Here is a 14,474-nt window from a genome sequence, read left to right on the forward strand (position 1 = left end):
CTTTTAATAACGCAGTGAATGAAAATAAACACTACGTTTTGTATGGTTTAACTGCAATAGCAACATTTTTACTGCCAACTGCATTTAGTTCTATACTACTCGTGAAACTGAAAACCAAAACTGTCATAGTAAGCGAACGAAAGCAAAATTAAATTGCACATTAAATTTAAGTGGAAAAACTGAGAAAGCGGCAGAAATGGCTACACTAAATAGACCAAATTTTATGGTATATTTTCTTAAAACTACCGTAGTTGATAGAGTCAAGTGTAAACTTTGCAATAGGGAGTTAAAATCAAAACGACTCTTCAATTTAAAGCAGCATTTACTAATGAGACATCAATTAGAGGTAATTGAGGTATTTTTTAAAACTGTATACAGTCGGACTATGTTGTTGTTTTTAGCAAGCAAACAATTGCTTAGTTGTTAGTGCTGTTAGAGTATTTTGGGATAGTTGGTAATCGTGTATGTTTTCGTAGGTAATCATATAAATTGTAAAAGGTCCTATTGGAAAATTTTTGGATGGTGAAAAGTAAGTAGTGGTAAGTAAGTATGTATGTATGTATGTATGTATGTATGTAAGTAATTAAGTAAGTATGTAAGTAAGTAAGTAAGTAAGTAAGTAATAAAGTAAGTAAGTAGGTAAGTAAGTAATTAAGTAAGTTAGTAAGTAAGTTAGTAAGTAAATAAGTACGTATGTAAGTAAGTATGTAAGTAAGTACGTAAATAAGTATGTAAGTAAGAATCTAAATAAGTGCCTAAGTAAGTAGAATCTTTAAACTAGAAATAAAAATTTTGAAAATTTTATTTTTCACATAATTGAGAAACCTTACAGAACGCAGAGACTAACGTTAAAAGTATGTGTACTTGAGCTTTCTGAAATAAATTTAATAAACAGTATTGTAAACCTGGATTTTATATGCCAGTTATCGATTTAATTATCGCAAATATATCATCATTAAATGCACCTTTGTACCAACGTAGTCAAAGTAGTAGTAGTTGTAGTAGTAAACACACTACGCATTGTGAGGTTATAATACAAAAAAAAAACAAAAACAGCGACATTGTTGCTACCTTTTCTTACAACCAAACTCTTTAGTTAAATATTGAACTAAAATAAATTTCTTAAGTGTTAACACATAGTAAAACTACACGCAACAGCAAAGTAATATATTAAACAGAAATAAAACTAAAACTTAATTTGGACTCCAACCACAACTACTATGACTACGTTTAAAGGTCAAAATTTTTGGATTTATTTCGACAGTACGCCGGAGCCTAACAAAGTTAAATGTAAACTTTGTAATAGCACACTCATATCGAAACGTTCTTTCAATTTGCGAAAACACTTAAAAATGTTGCATCAACTAGAGGTAAAAAACTAAAAACAAAAGTTTTATAGAAATATTTATGAGTTTGACTATAAAGATACGGTAGCAATTTTAGTGTTGACAAAAGTATTCGAGTAGTGGGTAACGATGAATATGTTTTAGTTTAGATTAAATGCAGATAATGTTCAGGGTTGTATTTTTTTTGGTTGAGTTTGAAAATATAACGGTTAATAGACATCTCTGTTTAAGAATATAAACTTTTATAAAAAACAAGTTCCGCACACAACTTTTGTTGTATTTTGGATGCTATTCTAATGTCACGTACGTGCTGTAAAAACATGTAGCTACATACGTTACTTGTATTTAATTAGAAGTAAGATTTTTAATTACCTTATGTTTAGGAAAACATCTATGTATTCTAATAATATGGAGAATCAAAATCCTGAAATAAACTTTCGTTTGCAATAGAAATTTTTCATCGTAAAACTATTAGCCATGATTTTAAAACAAGTAATGATATTCTTTTCTTTCAGTTTCGTCCAACAAAACGCATATATACAAAAACTCCACGAAAACCAGTTGCACCAGTCACTTCAATTGATCTTGAGAATGCCTCATCTTCTTTTAAATATGACGAACATAATTCATTGGAAAATAGAACAGCAGAAGGTGGAAATAATTTTTCCGATCTAAATGCAACAACATTGGGTTCAAACGAAACATTAAGCAGAGACTCATTTTCAATACTACCAACAACAAGGAGTAAGTATGATGATCATAAACGAGAGATTTGAAAATAAACTTTTTTATAATACTTAAATTGTAGTTGTTCCCGATACTATTAAAGTAAAAGTAGAGGAAGAAGATTTTGAACATGACATGACTACAGAGAAAGAAGCAGGAACTACGTTTGAAGGCAATAATTCAGAAGATGAAACTATTTACAACATTGCACAGAATGCAGCTTTACAAAATCTTCCAAGTTAGTAAAAAAACACAACTATAAAAATTGTCAGAAGATCATTTTTATTAAAAATTTCAGCTCAACATTCACAAAGAGACAACTTTGCTGAGCCTTCGTCAATAAGACCAAACAAACTAGGCAGCAGTAGTTTTAATGGTATATTACACAAATTATTAATTTTTCACACTAAAATAAAAAATAATATAAATATTACAGATTCTTATCCGTTTACATTTAAAGAACCACGCCGCAAGAAGAAAAAAACTGCCGTACCTTCATTGGATAATAAGCAAACAATGCCATTAGATGATCCTCTAGATGATAATACTTCTTCTAGTAAAACTGATTACTTTGAACAGTGGGCTAATAAGAAAAAACAATTATTGGAAATAGAAATGCTCGAAATGAGAAATTATAAATTTAAATTAGAGCTATGGGAAAAGGAGCAACAATTAACTGTTGCTAATTCAAAATTTACCAAGGATATTAAACTGAAAAGTGCTGAAGAGTAAAATTTCAAAAGAAAGCTGCATCTTTTTTATACAAAAAAAAGCTTTAGAATGCTGAAATTAACAATAGAAAAAATATTTCTTGCTGTAATTAACTTTTATTAAAAAGTTGAGATAATCGCATTGTGAAAGTTATTTATTTGACTCTCTATATTTATAAGTTATAACATAAGTTTTAGTATTTTAAACGTTAGAATAAAGATATCAGGTTTTTTGTAAGGAAATGGTTTTTTTTAAATAATGATGATTTAAAGTCACATATTTTCAAACAAATTAAGGAAAACTTAAACTTGAATACATACTTCTGGAATATAAACCGTTTTCTGGAGAAGATAATAAGAAGCATTTAATTAAATATCTGTTCACAAACATTTGAATTGTTGCCTGAGCTCATAAGCAAAATGCCAGGATGTCCCAGGTTGGTTTAATGGAAATCCTTCAAGTCAACCTATATCTTTACATAGGAAGCTGGAAACTTTTAAATACTTAAATTAAATTTGAGTTTTAAATGGTATTCCTTTGAAGAATTTTAATGGTCTCTACATGGGTATAAACGTATGAGTACTCTATGGTATTCACCAATAAATGTTAATGTAGACAACATATAAGTATGAACAATTATATGGAGTAATACACCAGTGAGAGCTTTTAGAAGACATAAAGTCGAAGCGCTTTACGTGGGTACCTGGCGTGTTGCAATATCTCACGGTAGAACTTTTTCAACCACTGGTTGAGTAAAAAGTAAACAACTCACCACTTCCCTCTTGTGTATCTTACACGCAGGTTGCAATTTTTGTACATGGATGTTCCGGTCCATGTACAAGCACTTTTCTCAAATACTCGAGCTATCTTATCTCTTGCCATAGTAGTTGTCATGAGCAAGCTCAATCTACCCCTACATAATATCGCCCAATCACACTACTATGGCTCTGTTGTTTCGGCAACAGCACCTAGAACGGACGTAATTGGTAGTTCGAAACACGAATCATATTAATTGACAAGACTTTATTTTAGTGGTCACAAAGACCCACTGTGATAAGTTGAGCATAAACTCAACCATGTAGGAAAATCGCTAAATAAATCAAAAAGAAGGCAGCATTCTTGCACCACGTCCATCCTTCCCTTCTTGCTAGATTAAACATTCTAAGACATCACAGCACTCAACTCCATCCGTCGTTCCCACGACAATCGGTTCTTCGCACCGGAACGACTCGGAGTTCAACGAACAACGACCAAGGATTGTCAACCCAGCCACACCGACTTTACACATGTCGCTGCTGCAACAACAACTCCATCCGTCAAATCAATCAGTTACTCCATTCTCTCTATAGAATGCAAGTAGACATCAGAAAACTCCACCTTGTATAAGCATTATTAGCTCAAATCCAACATTTTATTTATCCCCACAGTCAGGACTAGGCTAGGCAGTAAATTGTCAACACCAATTTATAGTTCCGGAAGACCACAGGTATTGGTAGCACCTAGACTACCCTCGGATTGCAATACACCATGATGTGACACTCATCAAGGAAACATTCCCGGGGGGGCATCTAAAGAATACAATTGATAATAGGTTTATTATCATCGTCTATGCCAAATTTTATTTACATTTCGCTTAATAAACGTTAATTTACAACAAGTTTGGCAGCCGTTATCATTAAGCTATAGTTATCGTTTAAATGTCTTTACAGCACTACTACTGTTATTGCTAAAATACCGATACCGCAATTAGACAAAAATACCGATATCGCCAAGATACCGTTACCGAGTTGAGCCAAAATACCATTACGAAATAAGTTCAAATACTACTACAATTTCACTGCTATAAAACAGTTGTTGTTGGCTATAATTGGATGTTCTTCCCCAGGGGAAAAAACAGCTGTCGCTGAGTTGACAATCTTTGGCCAATTAAGAATCGGGTCGTTCCGGAGCGGAGATCCAATTGTGATGGGAACGCTACCAAACGATTGTTGTTGCGACACGTGTAAAGTCACAGCCTCAACGGATTGACAAACCTTGGTCATTTTTCATTGAACCCCGAGTCTTTCTGGTACGAAGAACCGATTGTCGTGGGAATGTTACCAAACGTTTGTCAATTTTGCTTTAATAAGAACAAATGACCTATAAACTGATCTTTAGCAACATTTGCCAATTCTTTTTTTCGATTAATATACAGGAAAGTAAGACAATTTGCAGGATGTCCTTTTTTTAGCAATTATTGCAGAATGGCAGAGTATTGTCATCAGGAGCTAATCTACACTAACACTAACTGACAATTTGCAGGATGTCCTTTTTTGCAATTAATGCAAAATGGCTTAGTATTATCATAAGGAGCTAATATACACAAACATCGGGACCATGTCCTGCATGCATGTAGTATATTACATTTTTTCGAAGTGTACCAATTCTGATTGATATAATATATATATCGTCTGTGTATTAAGTATTTGTAAAATCTTTGCCGACAAGCAATATATTACCGATAACGTAATCTACTATTTAACATCTCTGTTTTAATAAATAACGTAGTCAGCGTAACAACACATTACGTTTTCTAAATATGTAACACGACAACAACATATTTATTACTACTACTACTATAGCAGCAGCACATCTATAAGAAAACAAACAATAAATCTAACTATTATTGTTAAACTGAAATATTTATTAAAGTAAACATATTAAAAAAGAAAAGAAGAAATAAATTAGATATTTTTTTTTATAATGGCAACATTAGTAGGCGCTAATTTTTTTGTTTATTTTACCACTACCGATGATACTGAACGAGTACGCTGTAAACTTTGTAATAAAAGTCTTATGGCTAATAGACGTTTTAACCTAAAACAGCATTTAAAGCAAACACATAAAATAGAGGTAAGCTAAAATATGACAAAAATGAAAGTAGTATGTAGTATATGTACTATAAAATTTTAGCTATAAATAGAATGTACTTATTTTGAGCATATACATTTTTTGTACCCTGTATAAAAGAAATATATTGCAGGTTCTACTAATATATGTAGTCTAAAAAGTAATGAGTACGTACTTTTTGCTTAACAAGTTAAATAAGAAACTATAATTACTTTTTTGTTTTATTAATTATTAGGTTAGTTCGGCTAATAGTAAAGTTAAACATGGCTCTGTTGAGAAAAAATCTAAAAGAAATGAAATTTTACCATCTACATCATCGGAAATCGATGAAAATCGTACACAAGATAATGCTGATAATTTCTTTGATATGAATTCTCAATCAATGGACTCAAATGATTCAGATACTTTAGCACGTATGTTAAATACATATTTGTTCAATTCACAATCGATGTCGTATCGTTGTAGTGTTGTAAGTCATAAACAATTTTTCAAATAAGTTTTTATGAAACAAAAACAAATCAATTATAAAAAAAATTACGACATACTACTATACAACCGTACAACACCGATTGTGAATTGGACAATTGAAATTTAAAATAAACTAAGTAACTAAATAATGAGAAGGTTCATTAATTTTCTATTAAAAATTATACTATTTACAGTTCCTTCGGGTATAGAAGTAAAAACCGTACGTGTACAAGAAATTCGTCTTAAAGGTAAAACCTCAGATGAGGTCGTAGAACAAGGTGTAACATATGAAATTGAAAATCTTAATGAAAATAATGCAGAAACTTCAACACAAAATAATTCCAGTAAGTGTTCAAACTAGAAATTATCATTTATATTTAATAAAAACGTTTTATTTTGAATTAGAACTAATCTCAATCCAACAATTTATCTTTAAAGTGAAGCAAATTAATATTGAAATTCTAATTGTGAAATTTCAGATCAAGCTCTTCAAACTGATACTTTTGTTGAACCCATCCCCTTACCAAAGTTACACAGATTCAAACGTGTCTTGAGTGGTATGTTAATAATGATCCTTTAACATTTTATAGCAGTAATATTAAAAAGTTTTCTTTGATTACAGATCCCTTAAATGAACCTATTCTCCCAAAGAAAACAACAAATTTTGAGCCACAATTAAAGAAGAAAAAGGACAACGTAGTAGGCGATGGTAAGCAGTTTGAATATTTTTTTTAGTAATTATTTTCGATTTTTTATTAAATATTTGAAAATTTAGTAAAAATTTGGAAAATTTTAATGAAATCCCAAAATTTAATAAAGTTTTTACAAAAATAATTCAAATTAAAATTTTCAACAAAAATTCCGCTTTGATAAAATTGAAAATTTTCCTAAAAAATTTAAAAATTAAATTTTTACTAAAAAATCAAAATTTTTGAATTAAAAGGTTAAAAAAACAAAAATTCCAAAAAAAATTTCTCCTGCCGTAGATTAAACTAACACCCACCTACCTCTCGTATTTATTCACATAATTTCAGATCCCTTAGACGAATCAAACTCCACTAACAACGATAATTTCGCACAATGGGCTAAAAAGAAAATTCAATTATTGGAAATTGAATTACTTGAAATGCGTAACTATAAACACAAATTGGAATTGTATGAAAAGGAACAACAGCTAAAGGTAGCCAGTTCAAAATTCACCCGAGATATACGAGGAACTCAATGAGAAGCTGACAAAACATACAAATGTTTTCTTAAAACAATCTTTCTTATACTTGAACATTTATCAAACAATTTTTCCTAAATTTTCTATAAACCTTTTATAAATGTTAAATGACTAAGTTTAAAAACAAAATTATTAAAAACAAATTGAATTGAAACTTGTTTTGTTTTTCATTAGATAAAAAATAAAAACATCTTATTTTATATAATTATTTTAATGTTTATATTATTTTTATAATAAAATAATAGTAATTCTTTTTCAACCATCTTCATTATTAGATAGCAGCAATAAATGGTTTTAGTTGTTGTTGTTACACAATTAACTTCAAAAGATGACTTAAGCATCAGCTTCAGCTTGAAGTTTAGCAACAAAAGCGGCCTTGTGTTCGGCCACCTTAGTTTTACGTTGCTCATTTGTGAGTTTCTTAGCATTCCACCTCTTCTTAGAGATACCGCTCTTAGCTACCTTCTTGTGGGTAGGATCGGCACGAATAGATTGGTGGGCTTTTTTGTAGATTTCTTCAAGCTAAAATTAAACAAAAAAAAAAAAAAAAGAAAAACATACATTAATATATTTGTTTACAAAACAGAAATAGTGTCGGATATGTTGAACAACAAAAAACATCTCACCCCCTCTATGTGTGGGATGACAATATTTGACCACAAGTGTTTGTTTACATATCCCCACCCAAGCTATTTTGCACTACATATGTAAACAAAAAATTTAAAATCTTCCCTTATGTGTTAATGTTCAACCATAAACAGACAATTTAATCCATTGAAAAGGGATCAAATTACGAACATAGGTTGTATATTTAATGTGGTCCACTTTTGGCACAGCCAGCGTCATGGATACAAGACACAGCGGTAATTTTAGAAATGGACGTCAACATTAAATCGTTAAAATTAGAAAAAAGTTTTTGTACAACCTCAAACAGGCAACGTAAACCATTGAAAAGGCTTTAAGTTACGAACATAGTAGGTTCTTAATATAATGTGGTCCACTTTTGGCACAGCCAGTATCATGGGTTCAAGACACAGCGGTAATTTTAGAAATGGACGTCACTAACGAATGACTAAAGTTTTCAGTCACACTTACATCATCAGCACGGATTCCCAACTTGATGTAACGGCTGAATTGGCGTTTGAAGCTTTCTTCATCATCCTCCTCCAAGGTGCGCATGTAATCGGCAACATGTTGACCGAAGATATGGGCACGGTGAACATCAGCATTGAAGCTCTTAGTTTCAGCGGAGTAACCGGGGAAACGCTTGACGGAGTGAGGGATGTTCAAACCACCATCAACAGCACCCTTCATGGCACCGAAGACACGGGCACCAGTGGTGGTACGAGCCAAACCAACATCCAAATAACAACGGAAAGCACCGGGACCGTCATTGACGGGTTCAACGTTGTATTCTTCACCGGTGACTTCAGTGCAACCACTATACAAAGAGTCCAAGCCCAATTTGTTCAAGATACGGCGGGCAACCAACAAACCGGTACAGTAAGCGGCAGCGTAGTTGGTCAAACCAACCTAAAAGTAAAAAAAAAAACACATTAATATAAAACATAACCTCCAAGAGAATATGACAGAAAAATAAAAACACATTTTTTGTTTCCAAACTTACCTTAACACCGTATTTGGGCAATTCATGAGAGTAGGCAGCGCATACAATGCGATCACCTTCAATGCGGGAGAAGGCAATTTGTACGGTGATGTCCTTGTTGGACAAACGTACAATCAAACGGTATTTTGGTGTGTTGTACTTGTTCTTGTCTTGGAAGATCAAGCGTTTACGGGCATAGTAATCGGTTTTACCCTCACGACGCCTGCGGAACTTAACTTGATAACGCTTGAAGTACTGCTTGTTCTTGACTACTTTAACGAAACCCTAAAATTTCCAAAAAAAAAAAGAAACAAATTTCTAATTAAAAACTTAATTCATTTTCCACAATTTGCACACTTATTGTTTTTGTTTTTGTAACACTTCAAATATATTTCGTTTTTTTTGCACCTCACAAATCATCAAGTTTCTTTAACATCTTTTATGGAAACTTGTCGTAAAACATTTATTTTTGTTAGCATATTGTTTAGGCATTTGATATTTTTAAAATTTTCTTTTTATTATTACCATTTTTCACAATTTCAGTTATAAAACACCGACGTTAAAAAAATACGCGATGTTCTTCACACGTAGGTGAAAAAAGAAAAGAAAGATGGAGTTGTTTGACTTTTGACAGTTGAAAGGAAATATTTCGAGTCTCGAAAACAACTACAGCCATCTTCACTATAAATCATAAACAAACAGTGATGATACTGATTATTTATACAAATAAAAACAATTTTTTCATACAAAACAATGTTAAAATAAGTAAAAATATTATATTTTTAATGGTATTGTTCAATTTTTAACAAATAAATATTTCTATTTTTGTTATTTATCCTAAATAAATTAATATACAACTTTAGCGGGCTTTTAAAATTTAAGAAAATTTTTGCAAAACAAACGTCAAAATAATGACAACTTTTTACGCCTTGTAGTTGTCAAATAATAAAAACAAAATAAAAAAAATTATGACACGAATTAAAAATTTCTAGGAAAATTTTTAAAGAAAATTATTAAAAACGATCTCAATTTTGTAGAAAAAGTTATGAAAAATATTAATTGAACTAAAAGCTTTAATAACGATTAAAAATTATTTAAATAAATTTAATTGTGCATTAAAAATTTTTAAAACAAAACAGCAAATGGGTAATGAAGGCAGTAAACTTAAAGGTTTGGAAATCGATAAAAATGCTGTAGAGGCCAATGATTTCTGGGCTTTATTTAATTCCGTGGCTGCTACAACTACCAATGAGGAGGGTAAACAATATTTATCAGTATTCCAGGGAGAACCTGTCGTCACCGGCCAATTATGGGTGGCTCAAGGGCCCATGGAAAGAGCCATTAGAGTAAGAGTTGCACTTTTTATTATGACCTGTTCGAAAGTTGCTAAAGGTTAATTTGTTTTAGAATTTAATGATTTATAGACACCCCTATATTTTAAAATATGTGTGCACTTGGGAGCAGGGTGGGCAAAAGCATTTAGCTACCGAAAGAGTACGTCCTTTACAAAATGTTTTAAGTCAACAGTCGGATATACAAGTTTGTTTGGGTCTACGCACAATATTATGCAGTTTGATATTTTTAATAGAAAAGGTAATTTCTAAAAATTTTTTAAAAATAAATATTTTGTAAAAATCTAGAAGCAAAATCTTCTATAGAAATTTTATCTTTTGATTTTAATGCGATTATTATTTTTTCAGGCCATGGCTCGTCATTTAAACATTTGTACGCAATCCATCTACATCACCGATTCGGGTAGTTGGCGTTTGGCGGGTTTCGAATATGTATGGAAACAAAAGGAGGTAACAAAAACCTTGTTAGATTATGCCAATGCCTACCGTTATCAAGCTGCCGTCGACCCTGAAGAATCAAAGGAACAAAATATAGAAACTATCGAACAATATGCCTTTGCTAATTTATGTGAAGAGATTTTAAACAAATGTACAAACAATAGAAAACAAACTATATCCTCTGCGCCCATACCACATGTACAAGAGTTTCGCGAATACTGTGCAACACATCTGAAACATAAAAATCCACAAATGCGTCCGAAACTATCGGCGGTACTACTGCATCCGTACTTTAATCATGAATTTGTTTTAATACACTCATTTCTGTTCGAATTACCGTTGAAAAGTAATCAAGAGAAGCAGGAATTTTTTACCGCCCTTATAGATCGTTTACGTTATTTCGAAGAAGAGGTGGTGGGCTCACAGTTTGCTAGTGATCTGTTATCGCGCATGGTTTTACTAGATCCCACAGCTCAGTTGTGTGTTACCCCTTATGTGCTTAGAACTAAAACAGATCATTCGTCCGCCCTATTCTCTAGTCCCACTTATTGCAAGTATTTGATGCCACATATTTTGAAAATGTTTCGCTTAAGAGATGCTCAAATACGTTTGATTTTGTTGGAGTATTTTATGGAGTTCGTAAGACTTTTGACAAAAGAAGAACTAGAAGAAAATATATTACCTTATCTGGTGACTGGCATGCAGGATACAAATGATGTTTTGGTAGCCAAGACTTTGAGATGTATGGCCGATTTAATACCTATTTTAGGCGCTACCACAGTTTTGGGAGGACAAAGAACTCGTTTATTTTCAGATGGTAGACCTCAAGCAGCCGTCTCAGATACCAATACCCATTGGGTGGAACCCCGCTCCATTACACCTGTTTTAGGGGAAAGTAATGATTGTCCCATGGTATCGGGTAGTCCAATACCGGAAAATTTGCTTAGCAAAACTAATAGTTATTCGTCATTGTCACAAGCCATAAACTCAGAAATATTTGAACATCATATGCCGCCACGTTTAAGTCCAGATGGTGGTGAAGATGTCAAATGTGCGGCTATACAAGATTCAAATGATACAGAAACAGAGGATAAAAGTCAAGATGAAATTAAAACAATAGGAAATTCTAAGTTTATTAAAAAAGAACTAATACCAGAAGACAACAATGTAATTGCATCAGATACCGACAACAATGTGGCAGATGTTGAAGAGAACGTAGATGATGACAATGCCTGGTCTGATTGGGACAACAATGATGATGATAATGATGATAATAATGTCGAAAATACCACACTAAATAACGAATTTATGGCAAAACCTAACACTTTAACTGATGATTTAGGGGATAAACTTTCTTATCCTGCCACCAATTCTCCGCTTACCAACAACATTACCAATACCTTACCTTCACAAATATCCCTAACAGATTCTTATCGCACAGCACAATCGACCAATTCCTCCTCACATTCCTCCTTAAAGCCTTCGGCTTTATTAACCGTAAACGATGATTTATCTTGTTTAGATATACAGGTGCAAACAACGACATCAGCGTCTTTATCAAATCCTGAATCATCAGAATTTGATTTTTTTAAGGATATGGAACCGGTCATAGAAACCAGCAGCAAACAACAAAAATTAAATGAAATAACTACAAATACCATTAATTGGCTAGAACCCGATAATATTGTAGTGAATTCAGCAAGATTTGCTGCCACAGCTGTAAATGATAATGAGCTCGATGCCAATGAATTGGGTGACGATAATGGTTGGCAAGTAGACGATGATGATGTTGATGTATCCAAATTAGACGATTTGTTAAAAACTTCATCTATAACTTCCGCTTCTAATAAGGTTTAGTAGTTATTTGTTTTGTTCGTACTTTCTTTTTTTTAAATAGTTAGAACTTTTCCATTATGTTATTAATATTAATACGATTATCATATAAATTATTAAGACTTAAAGTCTTTCATTTTTATTATGTACTATATTATATTGTATTATTATGTGCATTTTAGTGTTAATGATACTTAATAAAATTTACTTTATTGAGTTTAGAAACAAACATTATAACAAAATTTATTATAATAAATAAAAATATTTTTTAATATTTCATTTATTACATATAAATACTTTTAAATAAATTCTATAATAAACTGTATGTATTTAGAAATGATTGTGGGCATTATTATGTTTTGGGAGCAAACAAGAATTTTTAATATGAAACTTTAAAAAAAATTAAAATTTCAATCTTGGGATATTACCTAATAATCTGAACGTTTCAATATAACCACTATATAGAAAGATTACTATGTAATTCGATTCGAATGAAAAACATTTTGAATTTGTATGTTCGAAAACTTTTACTTTCGTATCGAAATGCGGAGTAACTGCTAGGAGTACTGATGTTTTATATAACTATCTATATATCCATCTAACTGAATCAATCTGCTTCAGAATTTTGATAATATAGATCATAGTTTCTATTCACTTACCTGCTAATAAGTTGGTGCTAGGATTAGGATTCAGATGACTAACTAAGGGCGGGTTTCTTACTCCTCAGTTAAACTAAGCTTAACTTGCTGTTAGATTAAACTCGAAACAGATTTTGGCGGACTTTAACCGATGATTGTGTTTTTCAGTTTTAGATTTAAGCTCAGTTAACTTTGTTAGTACTGCCAAGTTTTTACTCAAAAACATAAACAATGAACAGCTGTTTTTTTGCAAACAATACTTTTGTAAAATGGAAAATTTTGGAAAAATGTTAAATAAACATTTAAAACAATAATAAATAAAACGAAACAAAACATAACAGAAAATTGCAATTTACATAAAATATCAAGTTTTTGTTCTTCCGAAATCATTGTTTTATTGTTTTTGTTAATTGTGTTTTCTCACTTATAACTTGAGTTTAATTGGCCAAGTACGCTCAGTTAAACAAAGATAATAAGTAACGTTACTATTTACTGAAAAACACAAAACATGTATTAAACTAGGTTTAACTAAAGAATGAAAATTATCTTTATCTGAAAAACCCGCCCTAAAATGTTGTAACGTTAATACGAATGAATGTTATCTCTAACTTGTATCGGGTATTTATTATAATCAGCTGTTTGTTTTCATTGGTTAGAGACTAAGAAGAAATATAATTACAAATATATGCAAATAAAAGGAATATAACGGTTTAATTTAGAGACCGAATTAAGTTAAGGCCCAAACACATACAAAACTTTGCGTCGAACTGCAACTGGCAGCTCGTGTTTACTGTGTGTGTTTTAATCAGAGCTGTCACAATCAAAACGTCAAACTTGCGCACGAAGTACAAAAGTTAAAAAAAATATGAAGGAGATAATGAAAACAAAACCCACAGAAATATTGTTTATACTTTTTAATTGTGATTTGTGCGTGTGAAAAACACCATTTTTAATTTAAATACGTATTTTTATATTAAACGCAACGATGGGGCATCTCTTTTTTTTACGTTGCGTAGCTGTCAGTCGAAGTTCGTCTTTGCGTTGTATGTGTTTGGGCCTTTATTCAAGTGATCGTGAAAACATTGTATTAGATGTTTTTTTATCACATCTCTAACAGAAATGAAGTTATCACAATACACATCTCTAAAAAATTTCAAACAACAAATAAACGCGGCGATGCTAACGCATGTTCAAAATAGCTGCAGTTTTCTATATATTATTTTATATGCATAAGAAATCAAT

General features: G+C 31.5%; 4 protein-coding genes across 5 annotated transcripts; 3 read left to right on the top strand and 1 right to left on the bottom strand.

Moving 5' to 3' along the window:
• Positions 1–181: 181 nt before the first annotated feature.
• LOC111679212 lies at positions 182–3,025 on the top strand. 2 transcript variants are annotated; one of them, XM_046954609.1, is made up of 5 exons: positions 182–346; positions 1,862–2,090; positions 2,155–2,310; positions 2,371–2,448; positions 2,509–3,025. In XM_046954609.1, exons 1-5 carry the CDS (start codon positions 197–199, stop codon positions 2,802–2,804), a joined length of 909 nt encoding a protein of 302 aa, XP_046810565.1. In that variant the 5' UTR covers positions 182–196; the 3' UTR covers positions 2,805–3,025. The 2 variants fall into 2 exon arrangements, with proteins under 2 accessions (XP_046810565.1, XP_023296508.2); XM_023440740.2 differs by lacking the exon at positions 182–346 and adding an exon at positions 1,001–1,370.
• A 2,234-nt stretch (positions 3,026–5,259) lies between these two features.
• Positions 5,260–7,559, top strand: LOC111679238. Its single transcript, XM_023440765.2, has 6 exons — positions 5,260–5,675; positions 5,908–6,085; positions 6,335–6,484; positions 6,620–6,697; positions 6,763–6,849; positions 7,175–7,559. The coding sequence occupies exons 1-6, from the start codon at positions 5,526–5,528 to the stop codon at positions 7,363–7,365; spliced, it is 834 nt and encodes a 277-aa protein (XP_023296533.2). The 5' UTR covers positions 5,260–5,525; the 3' UTR covers positions 7,366–7,559.
• LOC111679241 (60S ribosomal protein L5) lies at positions 7,514–9,656 on the bottom strand. Its single transcript, XM_023440769.2, has 4 exons — positions 9,497–9,656; positions 8,993–9,256; positions 8,461–8,898; positions 7,514–7,887 (listed from the first exon to the last, which is right to left on the bottom strand). Exons 1-4 carry the CDS (start codon positions 9,497–9,499, stop codon positions 7,699–7,701), a joined length of 894 nt encoding a protein of 297 aa, XP_023296537.2. The 5' UTR covers positions 9,500–9,656; the 3' UTR covers positions 7,514–7,698.
• A 334-nt stretch (positions 9,657–9,990) lies between these two features.
• Positions 9,991–12,924, top strand: LOC111679184 (protein-associating with the carboxyl-terminal domain of ezrin). Its single transcript, XM_023440705.2, has 3 exons — positions 9,991–10,317; positions 10,379–10,564; positions 10,672–12,924. The coding sequence occupies exons 1-3, from the start codon at positions 10,114–10,116 to the stop codon at positions 12,616–12,618; spliced, it is 2,337 nt and encodes a 778-aa protein (XP_023296473.2). The 5' UTR covers positions 9,991–10,113; the 3' UTR covers positions 12,619–12,924.
• Positions 12,925–14,474: the final 1,550 nt, after the last annotated feature.

The sequence above is a fragment of the Lucilia cuprina genome, chromosome 2 (genome assembly GCF_022045245.1).
Source record: "Lucilia cuprina isolate Lc7/37 chromosome 2, ASM2204524v1, whole genome shotgun sequence".
NCBI classification, from domain to species: domain Eukaryota; kingdom Metazoa; phylum Arthropoda; class Insecta; order Diptera; family Calliphoridae; genus Lucilia; species Lucilia cuprina.

Coding starts and splice junctions, on each gene's coding strand:
- LOC111679184 (XM_023440705.2), top strand. CDS start 10,114: ATGGGTAATGAAGGCAGTAAACTTAAAGGTTTGGAAATCGATAAAAAT. Junction 10,318..10,378: donor CCATGGAAAGAGCCATTAGA/GTAAGAGTTGCA, acceptor AATTTGTTTTAG/AATTTAATGATTTATAGACA. Junction 10,565..10,671: donor TGATATTTTTAATAGAAAAG/GTAATTTCTAAA, acceptor TTATTTTTTCAG/GCCATGGCTCGTCATTTAAA.
- LOC111679238 (XM_023440765.2), top strand. CDS start 5,526: ATGGCAACATTAGTAGGCGCTAATTTTTTTGTTTATTTTACCACTACC. Junction 6,485..6,619: donor TTCAACACAAAATAATTCCA/GTAAGTGTTCAA, acceptor GTGAAATTTCAG/ATCAAGCTCTTCAAACTGAT. Junction 6,850..7,174: donor GGACAACGTAGTAGGCGATG/GTAAGCAGTTTG, acceptor ACATAATTTCAG/ATCCCTTAGACGAATCAAAC.
- LOC111679212 (XM_046954609.1), top strand. CDS start 197: ATGGCTACACTAAATAGACCAAATTTTATGGTATATTTTCTTAAAACT. Junction 347..1,861: donor TAATGAGACATCAATTAGAG/GTAATTGAGGTA, acceptor CTTTTCTTTCAG/TTTCGTCCAACAAAACGCAT. Junction 2,091..2,154: donor AATACTACCAACAACAAGGA/GTAAGTATGATG, acceptor CTTAAATTGTAG/TTGTTCCCGATACTATTAAA.
- LOC111679241 (XM_023440769.2), bottom strand. Junction 8,899..8,992: donor TGCCCAAATACGGTGTTAAG/GTAAGTTTGGAA, acceptor TTTTACTTTTAG/GTTGGTTTGACCAACTACGC. Junction 7,888..8,460: donor TGGGAATCCGTGCTGATGAT/GTAAGTGTGACT, acceptor GTTTAATTTTAG/CTTGAAGAAATCTACAAAAA.